The 18017-nt window shown below is 35.8% G+C and overlaps 1 protein-coding gene and 1 long non-coding RNA gene across 4 annotated transcripts; one reads left to right on the top strand and one right to left on the bottom strand.

Moving 5' to 3' along the window:
• Positions 1-9242: 9242 nt before the first annotated feature.
• Positions 9243-13185, bottom strand: LOC114395538. The gene is made up of 2 exons (XR_003663058.1): positions 9831-13185; positions 9243-9697 (listed from the first exon to the last, which is right to left on the bottom strand). It is a non-coding gene; the product is annotated as an uncharacterized LOC114395538 (long non-coding RNA).
• A 539-nt stretch (positions 13186-13724) lies between these two features.
• On the top strand, positions 13725-16831 carry LOC114395607. Of its 3 annotated transcripts, XM_028357435.1 has the most exons (4): positions 13725-13895; positions 14044-14129; positions 14727-14925; positions 15867-16831. In XM_028357435.1, the coding sequence occupies exons 3-4, from the start codon at positions 14756-14758 to the stop codon at positions 16732-16734; spliced, it is 1038 nt and encodes a 345-aa protein (XP_028213236.1). In that variant the 5' UTR covers positions 13725-13895; positions 14044-14129; positions 14727-14755; the 3' UTR covers positions 16735-16831. The 3 variants fall into 3 exon arrangements, with proteins under 3 accessions (XP_028213236.1, XP_028213237.1, XP_028213235.1); XM_028357436.1 differs by lacking the exons at positions 13725-13895; positions 14044-14129 and adding an exon at positions 14328-14396; XM_028357434.1 differs by lacking the exons at positions 13725-13895; positions 14044-14129 and having other exon boundaries at positions 14408-14925.
• Positions 16832-18017: the final 1186 nt, after the last annotated feature.

Genomic DNA, 18017 nt, shown 5'->3' with positions numbered 1-18017 from the left:
ATACATGAAGATCTTAAAAGGGTATACAAAGAATCTACACCATCCTAAAGCATCCATTTTTGAAAGGTACATTGTAGAAGAAACTATTGAATTTTGTACAAATTACATTGAAAAGGCAAAAGCTTTTGGGCTTCCTGAGTCTTGGCATGACGAGAGAGCAAAAAGTAAGGGTTTAACAAGGGTTGCATGTTATAACTTCCATTCTAGAGGAATTGCAACAAGCTCATTTGTATATGTTGAATAACAATAATGAAGTTCTGCCATACATAGTTTGTCATGAAGCCTTAGTCAAGCAAAGTAACCCAAAAATGACCAAGAATAGGATGTTGAAAGAGCATAACAAGACTTTCCTAAATTGGTTTAAAGATACAATCTTTGGTGACGATAATGCTTTTGAAATGTTAAGGAAGTTAGTAGATGGGACTAAAAGAAATGTTAGAAGTTGGCAGGGATACAATATCAACAAGTATTCATTCTACACATAATCACAAGACCACAAGAGTACATTGCAAAATAATGAGGTTAGTCTTAGGACTGAATCCCAACAATTTGCTATTGTACATGATGAAAACCCTTGTTTGGTGTTCATGCCTTACTTTGGAGTAATTGAAGAAATCTGAGAGCTTAATTATGTTAAATTCGTTGTGTGTTGTTAAGTGTAACTAGGTTGATAGTAATATTGGTGGTGTGCAAACCGATGATTTTGGATTTACTTTGGTAGATCTAAAGAAGCTAGCTTATCAAAATGAGTTTTTCATCATGGAAGAACAAGCTAAACAAGTGTTTTATGTTCAAGATCCTTGTGATGAAAGGTGGTCAGTGGTTCTACACAGAAAAACCATTGGTCTTAATCTTGAAGATGATGATTTAACCCTTGATAGTTGTCTCACTCTTTTCTCCACACAAATGCTTAACGTGAATGGAGAAGAAGAAGTTGACGACGTCCATGCAAATCGTAATGATCATGATGAAGGAGAATTAATTAACATTGTATAATGTAATCTTTTTTATATTTACTTGCTTACATATTTTCAATTACTATACTTTTAAGTTTTTTTTAATAAATGTTGTTTTTTAATAGGCACATGACTACACCACTAAGCTCTACTCCTCCTCTTGAGTTAACACCTTTGCGTTCTACGTCGAAGAAGACTAGAAAAGCAACACGGCTCAAATCATTGGCTATCAGACCCATCGAGATGGAGAGACCAGTGGTTCATCCAAATCCTACCATTGGGAAAGCTGATGGTCCCCACAGAAAGAAATTAAGGACGCATTTTGGGATCGTTGCTCGAGACAAGGTGGATGTTACATTTGTTAAGTGGAAACAAGTTTCTGCTACTAAGAATGATTTGATTTGGGAAGACATTTAAGTATTTGAATTACATGTTGAATGTTATTATAATTGGTTGTACTAAAAGTCTTAAATTGTTGTTATTGACTAACTATTAAATGTATTTTTGTATCATGGGCTGAATTTGATATTCCAAAAGCGTCCTATCAAAGGACGAAGAAAAAAAAATTTCAATTGGTAGGAGAGCAATGAAGGCAGTTTAAGTCAGATTTGATCTCCAAATGGGCTTAAGCACAAGGCAAGGAGGAGAACGATGAGACTGTCTGTGAGAAGTACAGTATCAGCAAAGAAAAGTGGAACCAATTTTGTTAGAGTCCTAGAGACCCTTCATGGGAGGTTAATTGACTTGCATTGTTTATGAATTTGACAATTATGCATTATTTTCAAGCGTATTTTGTTGACTAGTATTTGTATAATTGTCACAAGATGTTAGAAAGAAAGCTCAAGCCATCAAGAAACTAAACATTGCCCTTCACGTGTTGTCTTGTGGGGGTTATGATTTTCTAGAAGAAAAGTTGATGGAGGAAAAACAAAAGAAACGATTGGGCAAGAAACCCAATTTGAGAGCACAGAAACAATCGTTGATCCTTCATCTCCCATTAAATGACACATGAAGTAGAAGATGGCTTGCACCAAAAAATCTGGTCAGATGACATCTGAGGCAACATGCAAAATTACAAATAGGATTGTAAGTTATTTTTTTATTTCAATGGTCAATTTTTATAATAACAACATTAGTCCGTAAACTCATCTATATTTTTTTTATTGCAAGATTCCTTTGGAGAGCAGTCAACACAAGACACCTTTGTTGCCCATGGATATCAAGATGTATTGAATGTTGCCATTGGGTAACCAGAGCACCCTGGTCGTGTCTGTGCTGCTGGAGCTGGTGTGACAATCAGGCAATACTTTGGAATAGCTTCAGCATGTTCCCGCACATCTACGTTGATCAGTCCAAAGAAGCTGCATCAAATAACAAAAAATATTAAGGAGCAGTTGACACAAAATATCAGGGACGAGCTGGAGCAATCGATCACTGAAAAAGTGACTTGACAACTAATGTTTTCCTCCAGCTAGATGTAGTCCCAAATGCAACCCCAGGGAGTCGTACCGCCTCTTGAGCTTGAGGTTGGTCCTTCTGCTGCACGTGTCAACACAAAGGGAAGTCATGTCGACCCCTCAAGGTAGGACCTAGACACAGGTGCATCATTAAGACATGGGTTGTATGATGATGACAATCCTCTCCGCCTAGTTTCCTTTGGAAGAGTTTATGAGGGGGTCGACAACTATCCACAACGTCCCTTTGGGCATATGCCTATTGAGAAAGTTCATAAACTCTTCCAAGGGAAACCAGGTGGGGGAGGCCTCTATGTTTGAGTTAACAATAATTTACTTTATTTTAACAACAATAGGCATGTGAATGAGTTAAGTCTACGATCAGGGAACGCCTCTATGTATGGACTCCTTGAGCCACAGTCCATACAGAGATTTGGGCAATCGTAGTTTGAATTAGAGGATTATATTAAGAAATGGATAGAGAATTCACAAAGAGATGTCTACCAAGGAGCCTACTTGAATAGGTAAGTAAAACTAAACAACTCAATTTAAATAATGTATCCACTATAATAACTTAATGTTTTCCAATGCAATGGACATTAGCAGCTGGGCGTTATATGTCCTAAGGACAATGTTGTCATACGATTATGTTCCTTGCACAATAAATCTGACGGTTATGTTCCTTGTACAATATTCATGTATGTTTCTCTTAACCAGTGTTTTGAAGGGATTCGACGATAGTCAAGGAAGTAAATCCAAGACTACTGCTAAATGGATTTTAGTTAAAGTAAGTCATTTAAACAATGATTGATGTCTTAAAAATTACAATTTATTTTAAAAATACAAGGTTTAAACTTAACAAATCAATTTAAATAATGCATGCACTATAATAACTTAATGTTCTCCAATGTAGTGCATATTGGCAAATGGTCGTTTTATGTCCTAAGGACAATGTTGTCATCTAGTTTTGTTCCTTGCACAATAGGCCCGATAGTTACTTGAAAGGAATTATTAATAGGTTAGTTGTATTTTGTAATACATTTACTTTATGATTAGCATGCATGTTTCTCTTAATTAGTGCTTTGAAGGGATTCAACAATAGTCAAGGAAGTAAATGCAAGACGGCTGTTAGATGGATTGTAGTTAAAATAAGTCATTTAAACAATGTTTGTTGCCTTAAAAATAAAATTTTATTACCTTGTACACTAATTTTTGGTTAACTTTGAATATCTAAATATCCTACTCAATTTAGTGTAATAAGCAAAAAGGAAGCACTAAGTGCGGGTACTATATAATGCATTGGATGTCAATGATAGTCCTAAGAGGTTTCAAGGATAATTGGGAAACGATAATTGTTTACTTCAAAACTAATTCAATTTGTTATAATTGTTATTATTTATACTTATGTTTTATTATATCATGCAATATTTTACTAATCCAAGACCATTGGAACTAGAAACCATGAAACACTAGGTGTTTAAGTAATTTTAGAAATGTAGAGTTATGTTAATTTAGATTATGTTACAATTGATTTTATGTATTGACTTTCATCACTTCAAATATTTCCTTTAATTGATAGTAAATATTTAATTATTATGGACAAAATTTAAACTATCTGAAAACTGTCTTGATTGGTTCTATTTTTCAATTTGTAGGTTGATTTGGGATAATTGAAAAAATAGATAGGATATTAAAAAAAATTCCAAAAAACAACATTGGTTTTCAAAAAAAAACTAATGTTATTTTCTGCTCACTAACATCAGTTTTTTAAAAACCGATGTTAGTTTATAAATATTTTACATTTTTTTGTTATTTCTTACTATACAACATCGGTATTTTAGAAAATCGATGTTGTGTAGTTTAGTTTAACATCAGTTTTCTAAAACCGATGTTAACGTTCATACTTTTAATGTCGGTAGTTTCAATATTGATTAATAACTGACGTTGAAAGTTTTTAATAACCGATGTTAAAAGCATATTTTCTAGTAGTGATTGCTAGTAGTTGAATTATATTTATTAAAACATGTCAGTAAGTTTGTATAATTGTATTAAGACATTTTACTATGACATTATATCATTTATTTATAAATATGACAACAACTTGAAAATATGAATATATTAGTAATTATGGAGACTTTATTTGGTAAATTTATATTATAAAATGTTCGGCAATTATATAGCAACAAAAATCACAAAAATCAAATTGAACTAAACCACTAAAGATTGGTTTGGTTCGGTTCAGTTTGGATTTTATTTTAAATAAAAACCAAATCTAACTAAACTGCATGTGTTTTTAAAGTTTGGTTCAAGTGACTTTTTAATCAAAAATGGAACCAAATCGAGCCGCAAACACCCATAATCTAGATATGGTGTGAGAGGTTGATGAGGAAGGGTCCAACACTTCTAAATTGCTTTTATGGTTTAACCGGATTCGGTTAAGGTTGATTAGTTTTTAATAAGGGTCTGATTAATGGCAAAATTGGGTACAAATTGCAAAATTAACATTCATATATATGTGTTTAAAACATTTTTAAAACATCCTTTATGCCCTTAAACAATTTGGAGTTAAACATTGTTTCTATATGTGTTGCAGGCATGAGTTTCAAATTAAAATTGCATCACGATGGTTTCTTTCAAAGAAACCTTGTGCTGCAATATGTTGAGACTAGCAATTCCATAAGTGTCATTGATATAGATGCTGACAAGTGGTCATTCTTTGAAGTAATTAGGATTTTAAAGGAAGACTTTGGATATGGTGATCAACCAATGAGGCTATGGTGGAAAGGTGGTGATGGTGACTATAAGGAGATGACCATGGACAATCATGCATTGGAGCTGTTTGACTATGTGATTGCTAACAGTTGTGAGGTGGAGTTGTTTGTGGAATATGTTGTTGGTAATGAAGGGGTTGTGGATAACAATTTTTGTGAAGACAGTAGTAATGAATCACTGAAGAATGTAGAGTTAGATGAGTCTGAGGAAGAAAAGGCAATTGGACTGGATGATGGCTTTGATTTACCCGTTCCAGAAATTGGTAGAATGAAAAATAAATGAATAAAGAGGATGACTTTAAAAAAGGTGTGTAATCTGAGGGAGGAAGGTGATTCAAGTGATTATACTTGTGCTAGTGTTTATGTTCATAAAAAGTGATGACATACCTAACAACCAACGTGTACATGTTGAATTGATTGAAGTATCTAATGATTACTTCAGTCTAGATGAAAACTTAAACCTACCAACTAAAATGCGGAGTGATGCACATTTCAGGCAGGTGAACAATGATGTTTATGGCAAGAAGGTTGTTGGTGGAGGTAAAAAGCCTGGTGGTAAGGGTAAGCAGGGTGCTGGTAGGGGTAAAAAGGCTAGTGATATGGGTAACAAGGGTACTGGTGGAGGAAACAAGCCTACTGGTAGGGGCAAGAAAGCTGAACATAATTTATTAAATGTCAGTGGAAGTTTTTTTGTGTCACCCAGTTTGCCTGAAGATGATATTGAAGATGGTTATGTTAGTGAGTAGTTGTACAGTGATGATTCAGATGAAGATGTTTTGAAGAAAAAGTATGAAAGATTCAACCCCGAGTTGCTTTGTAAGGAATTTAAATGGAGGTTGGGATTGGAGTTTTGCTTCTTTGAAAGAGTTCAAAGAAGCCATACTGGAATACAATGTTTTAATTGGGAGAGAAATCAAGTTCGATTTCAATTATAAGAGACGAGCAAGAGCAAGATGTAAGCATTGCACTGACTATCTAGTATATGTCAGTAAGGTAGGTCAAACTGACACATATAGGCTTAATGCCTTACAACCTAAACACACTTGTGGTAGGGTATTCAATAATAAAAGTTCTAAGTCTATCTGGATAGCCAAAGTGTTAATAAAAAAGATGAAGGTCACATATGCTGACATGTCTATGAAGGACATTATTGACATAAGGGCTAACTACTCAACTGGAATTACATGCTCCAGGGCATGGAGGGCCAAACAACTAGCAAAACATGTTGTTGATGGTGATTTTGTCCAACAGTATTCCCAGCTTTGGTCATATGCTACTGAACTAAAGGATAGATGCCTAAAAAATTCATGCTTGATTCGAGTGGAGAGACCATCCATTGAAGTGCTACCAAGATTTGGTAATTTCTATATGTGCTTAAAAGGTCCAAAAACTGCTTTCAAAAAAGCCTACAGACCCTTGAGTGGTGTTGATGGATGTCATATGAAATCAAAGTTTGGAGGACAATTGTTGATTATTGTTGGTAGAGATCCCAATGACTAGTACATGCCTATTATTTTTGTTGTTGTAGAAATAGAGACTAAGGAAACAAGGAGATGGTTTCTGAATTTTTGTTTGAGGATATTGGTAGTGTTGAAACCAACAAATGGGTGTTCATTAGTGATCCACAGAAGGTAAGAAAACTATACTCTTGGATTGTACTTTATTATTTTGTAAAAAAAAATTGGATTATTTTCATGAGTTAATTTATTCGTAGGGATTACAACAAGTTTTTATGGAATTTCCAACCCCGATAAAGCACAAGTTCTGCCTGCGACATCTATACAACAATTTTAAGAAAAAATTTAGTGGTGGGTTAATGCTGAAAGATCTGATGATGGGAGCTGCTAAAGCTACTTATGAACATCTGTGGAAACAAAAAATTCAACAGATTAAGGACATCAATGAAGCTGCATATCATTGGTTGTATAAACTGGAGAGGAAATCATGGTGTAAGTATGCATTTTTCACATTACCTAAAGTGTGATATTTTGATTAACAACCTTAGTGAGTCATTTAACAGTACAATACTAGTAGCTAGGGATAAGCCTATTATAACAATGTGTGAATGGATTAGAATGTATCTCATGAATAGATTTGCAACCCTTAGAGACAAGTTGAAAAATTACAAAGGTGAGGTGATGCCTAAGCCCCTGAAAAGGTTGGATTGAGAGGTTGAAAAGTTTGGGAATTAGGTAGCTGCTTGGGGAGGAGATGGAGAATTTGAAGTTACTCATCTTCGTTCTAGTAAGAAATTTATAATTGATATAAACAAATAGAGTTGTTCATGTAACTTCTGGGGATCGGTTGGAATGCCTTGCAGACATGTAGTGGCTTCCATACAATTCAGAAATTTGAAGGTTGTGGATTATGAGAATAATTATTATTCAAGGGAAACATATGGTGTTTGTTATGGCCATAAGGTGGCATCAATCAATGGTATGGATATGTGGCCACCTACAGAGTTTGAAGACATTCAACCACCAAAATACAAAAAGGGTCCTGGTAGACCAAAGAAATTGAGAAGGAAAGAGCCTGATGAGGACCCTAATAGGATTAGACTAAGAAGGGACCTAGTTCCATATAAATGCACCAGATGTCGGGCAACAGGTCATAATTCGAGGAGGTGTCCATTGCCACCTCCAATAGTACTTGAAGAACAAAATCTAGAACCTAGTGGAGCTCAAGGTGCAAATCAAGGTGCAAGTGAGGGTGCAACTGAAGGTGTAGCTTAGGGTGCAAATGAAGGTGCAACTGAAGGTGTAGCTCAGGGTGCAAATGAAGGTGCGGGTCAGGGTGAGGGTGCAACTCAACAACTAGCCCAGGATGTAAATCAAGGTGCAGGTGAGGGTGCAACTCAAGGTGTAGCTTAGTGTGCAAATCAAGGTGTGGGTGAGGGTGAGGGTGAGGGTCCACCAAATAGAGGTCAAGGAGCAGATGATGGTGGAAATGAGGGTACACTTGCTAGAGTTCAACTTGAGCAGTTAAATGTTGTTTTGGGTGCACCTGCTAGAGGTCAGCCTAAGCAACTAAATGTTGTTTTGGGTGCACCTGCTGGAGTTCAGACTCAGAATCAAAAAAGGACATCACACAAATCAATAAGGTAAACTTTTCACAAATGCATGACATACCACATCATGGTTCATATAGATTAATTTGGTAATTTGTTTTTGTAGGGAAAAGGTGTACAACAATCTGTAAGAAAAGTTGTTGGTCCTCAACAACATCAGCAGCCCAAACCTACAAATAGGCACACAGCAGTACTCACTATTTTATTTTTGTACTAACTGCATTAATTATTTATTGACTGCATTAATTTGACAAATTTAATTTTTATAGAGGCACTATGGGTAGAACAATACTTTAAATGAAAAAGTACATAAACTTGTTTCTAAATGCAAAGCACCAACAACAACCAAGGCACCAATAGTCAAAAAACTCAAAGGTTGTCAACCAACAACTGTTGATAGGAACATTAAGCTGGGAAGTGGACTTGCTCACACTCAGACCAAGCCCGCATCAGTTAAAGATAGAAATTGACAAAAATAAGACTATGTGAAATACTTTTTGTTGTGGGGTGTGGGAATGTTGTTTGCTTCGTTTTTTACTTTTTGTAGTGGGATGTGGAATCATGTGCATAGTTTACTGCACCTTTTGTGTATTTGTTCTAAACAATGGGCACATTAACTACTACTTTAGGTATTTTGGGACCATGTCGCTTATATTAAACAATTCTCACTTATGAATATATTGATATCTCTTTTGTTATACTTATATTGCCACATTAACTCCATGAATGAAATCTTCATGTTACTGCAAATTAACAAATATTCATTTCACTACCCCAAATTTATTTTTTTTAATATTGTAGTACATGTAAAATGAAACATTTTTATTTTGATACCTAAAATTTTTTATTTATTCCATTAAATTACCTGCAAAACAAACCATTTTCATATAATTGGTTTATATTCATTTCATATTACTACAAATTGTTTTTGGTTCCAATAAACTACCTGAAACCTGACCTTGTTTGCCTTGTTAAGCCGGTATAAAAGATGACATTAACACATCATAAACTAATTTCATTACAAACATCCAACTACATCAAATACAACATAATCACTTTCAAAGTTTTACATCATACCAACCTACCAAATTTAACAATACAACTACCCAAGCAAATAACCAAATTCAGCTACAACTCAGTTTCTTCTATAACCACCAACATTCATTGCAATTACAATGTTTAGTAAATAAATGAACACCCAAAGAACTACAACTACAAAACCTAACAACTTCACCATATTCCTTTCAACAACATTTTTCTTTTTCCTTCCAATTTTACTCTTCAAGTGCATACAACTTCAGCTGACACAACATTCTTCTTCATGTGCAACAATTTTTTTCCTCAATTTTGCTATTTCTTCTGCATTTGCTTTAGCTTCCTCCATTAATGAAGCAAGTTTCAACTTCAACTCTTCATTTTCGTGAACATGCCAGGTCAACTCACTCCCTTCTACGAAAACATTATTGTCAGCCTCAGTATCATCAACCCATTGAAAAAATCTGCAAGAACTGAATTTCTACAATACAATACCAATTAAGCAAAGTAAAATCCAAAACAAAACACAAAATTGACATTTCCTTACATTCCAGTGTGGGCATCTCCAAAACCTTCTCCCCAGATGGTTCACACTACACAACGTGAACATAATAGCGGGTACCTCACATTTGTACTTAACCATCATAGGAGATGACGACGACGGAGATGATGACCCACCCTTTCCCTTCATCCTTTCTCCCATCAACCAAACAGCCTCCGTTAGGATTCCAAAATCCCAAATGCCTCCCTTAGACGGAGAGGACAGAGATGACGTCGAAGGGGTAGCCAACGATGTACATGATAACTTCAGAGCGGCCAACGCACCGTGGGGGTTGAGAAGTGGCCTCCGAGGTCGAGGGGTGCCGCTTGATTTAAATTTTGTTTTTTAAATTTTTAAAAATTAAAATTAATGATGTGGAAAAAAGGCACTTACGTGGTGAGTGACTATGCCACGTTGTCAATTAACGGATAAAACCTAACGGCAGGTACTAAAATGAAATGCAAAAAATTTTTAGGCATCTAGGAAAAAAATGAATGTTAGGTAGTGTTTTTAAAACAAATTATATTTCAAGTACGAAAAACTTAATTAAGTATACAATTAACATAGATAAAAAATTTAAATTTTTAACCACAAAATATCAAGAGTGATAAAAAAATTGTACTGTTTTTCTTCTTACTTTCGTGGTATAAAAGGGTGGAAGAAAGGTGGTGTGGAGCTAGAGGAGAAGAGGAGATGGTGAAACAAAGAGTGAGGCAATATCTAAAATTGATACTTCTAAGTGCACCGGGGGAAGACTTTTCATGTCCTCTAAGACTGAAACATAATTTAGCTTTTAAGTGATGCAGAAGAGGAGATGGGGAAGGTGGATAAGCATGCACCACGGTTTTAGGTGAGCATATTTTGATGGAGAAAAAAGTGAACCACACATCAGATTTTGTTTTCACTCAACTGTGTTTCCAAACAATAATATTTGAAACTAAAGTTGGCTGACCAATGCTATGCACTTTTGGTAACATTTTTTCTGCCCATGATATTTGAAGTATCTAATGCTCTGACTCTCATTTTTTAACTTATCTAATATCCTTTTCAGACGATGGTTATTCTTTTTTTTAAAAGGCCATAATATTTCTTATCCACTAAATTTTCATCTAATTAAGATTTAAGAGTTGTTAACGCTTGCACCCCTTATAACAATAGGACAGTTGTATTCTCATCCACTTACTGGTGAAGGCCCCAATCCAGAAGAACATAAAAACCAATTAGAAGGAAAATAACTCAACAATGCAGCCAAGCCCCCTACACCTAGCCACTGCATACAGCAGCCTGGATAACTTAGTATTTCGACTTTGTAGCTCATGTGGTACAAAATAGCTCAACAAGCAGCTCAATTTTAGCAGCATACAGAAGCCAAATGCTCCAAAAGATAATAGAAGATGCAAAACAAAGGAGTTTACAGAATTACAACCAAGGAAACTTTGCACGCATTGTTTAGTACAAAAAAGTAATAAAGCTCAACTCAAAGAAGGTTTCTTGAGAAATGATCTCTCCATTTTCAAGGAGGAAAAATACATAGCATAAATAAATCTGCTAAGATGAGACATATGAAACATAAAATCCAATGTCTAAACTGAATACCATAATCCATATACTGTAAATGTAAAATGTGTAAAATGTAATATATTCTAATTCTAGTTTCTAAACTAGTCTAATTGTCTAAACACTAGACATATTTTGAGACCAAGGCGGCAAGGCTATATAATGTTAAATAACTGTGTGGGAAGCTAATTTCTCACTGTGAGAGAATTCACTAGCTTTCTCACACTATAATTTGTCATTGACAAAAGGACCATGAACGGCCATAGAAAACAAAATTATTAGCAGTAGAAAAACAACAGCTGAATTATCAACCAACAAGAAGAGAAAATGAGGGGAAAATTCGCATATCTTGAAACCCAAATTTAAAGAGAGCCCATGCCCGGGTAAGCATCAACGGGGAAATTGACCTGTCCTTAAAAATATATAACATATTATATAGAGTTAATTACACTAATCCCCTTGATGTTTTAGCTTATTACACTTGATATCCCTCTCTTTTTAATCCCTACAAAACCCCCCTTATTTTTTCACTAGTTGTTACACTTGCTCCCCTTACACTTAAACGCCGTTTAGATCCTTGCACATTACTTTTAATGAAATTTTTTTGCCCAAAAAGACCTCATCTTCCTCGTAAAAATCTGGGCAACTTCAATGAAGGAAAAAAAACACTACCAAACGCGAAATGAGCAGCTTCCTCGTTAATTTAATTGAACCCAGATGCTGTTATGTTACCCAAAACATCCTGAACGTTGCCAAAGTTAACCACCCATGCCATGAAATGGAATAGGCCTACCAAAAACAGGAAAGTCCGCCCCCTGCAATCATTTTTAATTCCTAAATTTTCTTCCCATTTCTAAGCTACCACCACACCTAAAAAATTCAAACAATTTCAATTCTTAACTTTTCTACACATTAATCAAATTGATCCCTCATTTTACTATAGAAACCAAATCCGTACTATTAATTCGATTCAGAAGAGAAAATAACTGATTGGCAGTGTTGGGACAAAAGTTTCTAGTGGTGCCAATGTTAGAAACAAAATTAATTGACAATTAATAGAGCAGGAAACTAAATTGGCTTTCACAATATCACCAAATTCACCAGCAGTGCCAAATTAAAGAAGACTTACTAGTGCATTGCGATTCCGAGAATGCAATGCATCCCCATTCAAATCTGAACGCAAAAATCCAAAATGAACCAATCTAATGTTCACGACATGCTAATTTGCGGGAACACAAAGACCAATGACTGGGTAATCAAGGCGGAGCTCAAGCTCCTCGAAGAAGCCGACACCCTGAAGGAGCTTATTTGCGCCTTCGAAATCGCACTCGCCAGAGACAGACTCTGCATAGAAATTAGTCCACTCTGACTCTCGAAATGGCGCACTCTCCTCTTCACATCTGAGTCTCCGATGATGCCGCATCTAAGTCTTTCGCAGTTCGAGACTCGGCGGCCGCACCGAGTGCACCACTGCGAACATGGGGAGGTGGAAGATGCCAGCGCCGCCTCCCTTCACGACGACCTCCAGTGGGGAAGATCAGACGCTGTCATGGAAAGGAGGAGGATGCGATGAGAGAAATGAACACCGGCAATCCTAATCTGTCAATGCTATTCAGAGGGGTAAATTCGGAATACCATAAAATCATATTTTATTTGTTTCATTTTTTTTTTTATTAACTTAACGGAACCTATATTTGACACAGGGGTTTAAAAGTAATATTTTAAAGCAGAGGGATAGAGGGATACTGAGTGTAATAAGGAGAAATCTCAAGACTATCAATCAAATTAAGCACATATGTTGGGCCTGGTTTATGGGAAAGGTAGGAGGGGTAGGTGGATCGAATATTTCAGATTGGTGGAATTCACTTTTTCTATGTAGTAAAATTTAAAATTATCTCATGTGAGACTTTCTTGTAATGGGTTGGAGTACTCCTAGTGCTCCCTTCATTATAATATAAATTCATATTTCTTATCAAAAAAAAAGGAGAAATCTCAAGAAGGATTAGTGTAATTAATTTTATTATATATTCTTAACATCTAACAACTAACATATATATTATATATTGTACAAATGTTAAATATAATAATATTATGATGCTAGCTATAATATAGTTTCACACACTTACTTTGGCATGATGGGAATAATATATTTTTTTAAGAAAATCAATAAAATTAATTAATATAAATTTCTCATTTATTTGTGGGCTAATTACGCTAATAATAAACTTGTTAACCCCGGCTTACCAAGCACAATGAGATTACTTCCGCAAAAATGGGAGAGATGTGTTTCCCCATAAAATTCGTTTCTCTGTCCAAAACCCAACATTCTCTTCCACACAACCCCATACTCTCTTTCTCTTTCTCTCTTTATATCTCTCCCGTACATCTAGTTACCATGGACCACCCATCGCAATTTGCAATTTCACTGACGAAGAGGGGATAGAACGTGAAAATTCCAGAATACTCAAATAACAACAACAACACTGCATCTTTTCTCATCTAACAACAATGACAGTGAGCCCCTCACCCCCACCTTGATCACGACCCTTCCTTCTAATAAATCCATCGTTTATTCTTTTTCTAATTAATGTTTTCTTCCTTCACAATTCTATCTTTTTCATATTATTGATCCAGTAATTAATTATTATCTTTTTATTTGCAGGAGTAAATTAAGCCATACGTTCAAAGCATAGTGCTCGTAGGCATAGAGCTCTGACCTCTCAATTTTGCTCGGGGACCAAATTAAAGGTATCCAAGCCTTCCTCTCTCTTGTTTACTGTTGTCGTGCTTTGTGTTTTTTTATTTACAATGGGCCCCACCCAGAAAATGAACGAACTCACAAAAATCGTTTTCCCGCTGTCTTGTTTGTCTTCTCCTTTCATTTTCTAAGAAAAAGACAATTTTTGAGAGAGAGAAAATGTTGTACCATTGCCTATCTAAGCACGTTAACAGAAAGAACCTTCCATAAGTTCCATTTCTTTTGCTGGCAAAGACTGCAACTTTTCGTCATTCTGGGTAACCCTGGCTTTAGTTTTACGTGATTTTTTTTTTTATACATTAGTTTTACGTGATTAATGTTTCATTAAAAATATTTTTGTTATTATTTAAAACTAATATATTCCCCCAAGAGTAGATCTAGCTTTAATAATTCCAAATAAATTAAATACATGCAGCATTAAGGTAGGAAAAGCTTCTCTAGTCCACAACTTTCCTTCATTCATTATTTTTCCGGGGAATCAATCCTTTAGGCATTAGTTTTATGCAATGGTGTTGTTATTAGAACGAGTTAGTAACAAATAATAAAATTGTGTGTTGTGGGGGGAATATATATATATGTGATGGAAGGTCGCCGGAGGATAACGCTACATGAACAAATGTCAGCTTCCGATAACAGCCGAGCCCGAGAGCTAGCCGGCTTGACCCTTGACGACGTGTTAGGGAACCAGAAGAAGTTTTCATCAACGCCACCCAGCCAACAACTTCCCAAGAGCCGAACCCTACTTGACATCATCAAAGAAGACGAGAGCAACAAGAAGGACCGCAGGTAAGAAAAGCTAGCTCCACAAAGTGCATTTTCTACGTTTAATGGTGCTTAATTTCTCTTTTCTATAACTCTATTTATGATAGAATTATGATCATTTTTGTGTTTAGGATTGTGTATAGTAGTTGTTTTATAACCGCAAACAGATCAAATGATCCAATTGCAAGGTGTAACCCAAATATTATTGTTCATAAAATTGGGCTTATTTTTTGTTAAAATTCATTGGTCGATCTTTTAAGTGTCCGTGTAAATCAGTTATTCCTTTTGATCTTCATTTCATTATTTTCGTATTCTTGGTGGAAAATACTTTTTTCACAAAACTTTATAAGAAAAATATAATTTAATCCTTCGAAATACAAGTAACTACGTCAATATAATTCTTTAAAGTATTTGCAATTAACAATCTAATATTTTGGACAATATCAACATGTTAATATTTCTTAAGAATTGAATTATACGTTTTGTTAACAACAATTATTCTTTGCCTAAAAAAAACAACTATTCTTTGTTTAGAAGAAAAAATTTCCTTTAAAGGGATATGTTTAGTGAGAAGTGAAAAAATATAATTTGTCATATAATACTACATCATTCACTAAAACAAACAAAATAAAACAAAAAGAAGTCATATGATAACACATGAATCATTAAAACTAATGATGGTCTTAACTATAAAATTCACTCTTTTAATGTTCTTATACTTCAATTACTGAAAAGTTTTAATTTAAATTTATAAATGAAGATTTAATTCTTTTAGTGAAATAATAAAAAATATGTTGATGATATATCTATTATAAGCCTTTTAGTATTATGTATGCTATACAGTTTATTCATGTTAAAATATTTTTTTTTAAAGTTAGACTCACATAAACATAATTAATTTGTCAAAAAAAGTGAATATTGTAGAATAAATGAATAATACTCAGTGAATTAATTTCGTTTGGCAGATCTTGGAAAGCCTTCAAGGACAAGCTTCGGCTGAAGCGCGCAGGCTCAGCTTGGACATCGTCAATTCATATCCCGACCTCGGATGTCCCTATCCCTAACCCGAATAGCCGAACCTTCACCCAGTTTGGTCGCCGCAACTCGGTCCGATCCCCGACTCAGACTCAGACTCACTCCGACTCGGACATGTCAACTCCCTACAATGCTCACCAAGTCGAAGACCTCGACCCCGCCGACGACGACTCCGGTTCTCCGACCACCGGGCCTCCCGCCGTCCGCCCCCAATTCAGCCGCCACGGCTCCACCCGCTTTGCCGGCGACGCCTCCGGCGACAACACCGCCGGCACGCTCCGGCCGCAGCTCTCGCGGCGGAACTCCACCAACATTTCGTCGGAGCCCTACAAGCGGGGCCGCGTGGTGACGTTCCGGGACAGCTTTGACGACGAAGAGGCCGACGGCGAGGACGGCAAGAAGCCCGGGGAGGGGAGGGCGCTGTCGGCGAGGGAGGCGGTGGCAGCGCAGGAGGCGGCGGAGGCGGCGGCGCAGGAAGCGGAGGCGGCGGAGCAGGCGCCGGTGACGATGTCCCTGATGGACTTGCTGGAGGAAACTGACAGGGAGATGGGGCTCGAAGGATCGAGGTATATATTGAGTGATGATGAGGACTTTGATGAGGATGAAGACGAAGATGATGATGGCGGAGAGGGTTCTATGGAGCACACTTGCTGTGTTTGCATGGTGAAGCATAAGGCTGCTGCTTTTATACCTTGTGGCCACACTTTCTGCAGGATGTGCTCAAGGGAGCTTATGGTTAGTAGGGGAAATTGCCCTCTCTGCAACAATTTCATTTTGGAGATTCTTGACATTTTCTGAGTTTTTTTTCTATTTTAAAAACATTCTGGGAATTTGTTGTTGTTTTTATTATTTTTTTTTTAACTTTTTTAAAAATAAAATTTCTGATTTATTGTTACTGTTGTTGTTGATTATTATTATTATTATTATTATTATTATTATTATTTTGGGTTTGTTTCTCTCCTGTGAGGTGCTGTTCTGAGCTGTGAATAGGAGTGCGGATTATGATCTTAATGTTTCTTTCTTGCCATGCATAGAGAAGAAGTTTTCTCAGAGTTTATTTGTGTTTCTTCTGCACATGATTGAGATTGAGATTATGTCTCACCTAGGGAAAAGGTTTTGTTTTTTATATGATTTAGGCTATGTAATTTGTGTCGTGAAATGGAGATAACGAGAATGGGAAAGGCATACAATTTTTCTCAAGTGAGTCCTTACCAAGGAATTTTTTCTTCCATAAGTTACCAAGGCATATATTTCCACATTTCAAGTTTTAAGGCTTGTGATAAAGAATATCTATGTTCTATAATCTTGCTTTTTCTTTTTTCATGAATGGAGCTTAAAATTTTCTGGTTATTTAAATTCGTGACTGGCTTATATTGCTTATTTTTATTCTAGTTGGGGTTGTACATTTTGAATTCCATAAGTGACGGTACCTATGCGTAAGGGAAAAGACATCAAAATTTTTCCAAGTATCAAATTAGTCCCTCACGTTTGGAGGCGCTGTCAATTTGATCCCTGAGATTTAAAAAATGTCAAAATGATTCTCGACTTTACATCTCATTTGTCACGTTAGTCCCTGCCTTAACATCGTTAGTAAATGTGTGATGTGGCACGTTAAGTGTCACCTGGACGCACACGTAGAACTTTCACATCAGTTTCTTCTAGTTATCACGTAAGGAGAGACTAAATTGACATTAAAGGGACTAAAATGACATAATTTAGGTGATCATTTTTTCCCCCAAAATGTTAAAACTCTAATGGCTACTTTAACATTCACGCTTTCATTCCATTTTTCCTCCTACTCATACTCTTATTCAATTCTTATTCTTCTCCTATTCATCTTTCTCCATCTTTGTAGTTATTCTTCTATTATTTTGTGGTCTACCATGTCTGCTAATTCAAGCACAAGGGGAAATGTCACGTCAAACCGTCTTTGCTATTGTAGTAGAAAAGCTATCATTCGAACAACAAGGACGACAAGGAATAATGAGAGATTGTTTTATGTTTGTCCATTACCACAAGTAAGTAATGTGTAATACTCCAATTTTCCATCAGCTTTATTCCTGGTAAAGGTACCTCCATGT

This window comes from Glycine soja, chromosome 18, assembly GCF_004193775.1.
Source record: "Glycine soja cultivar W05 chromosome 18, ASM419377v2, whole genome shotgun sequence".
NCBI lineage: Eukaryota > Viridiplantae > Streptophyta > Magnoliopsida > Fabales > Fabaceae > Glycine > Glycine soja.
The sequence above is the reverse complement of the archived record's forward strand: the minus strand, read 5'-3'. Positions and strand labels throughout refer to the sequence as shown.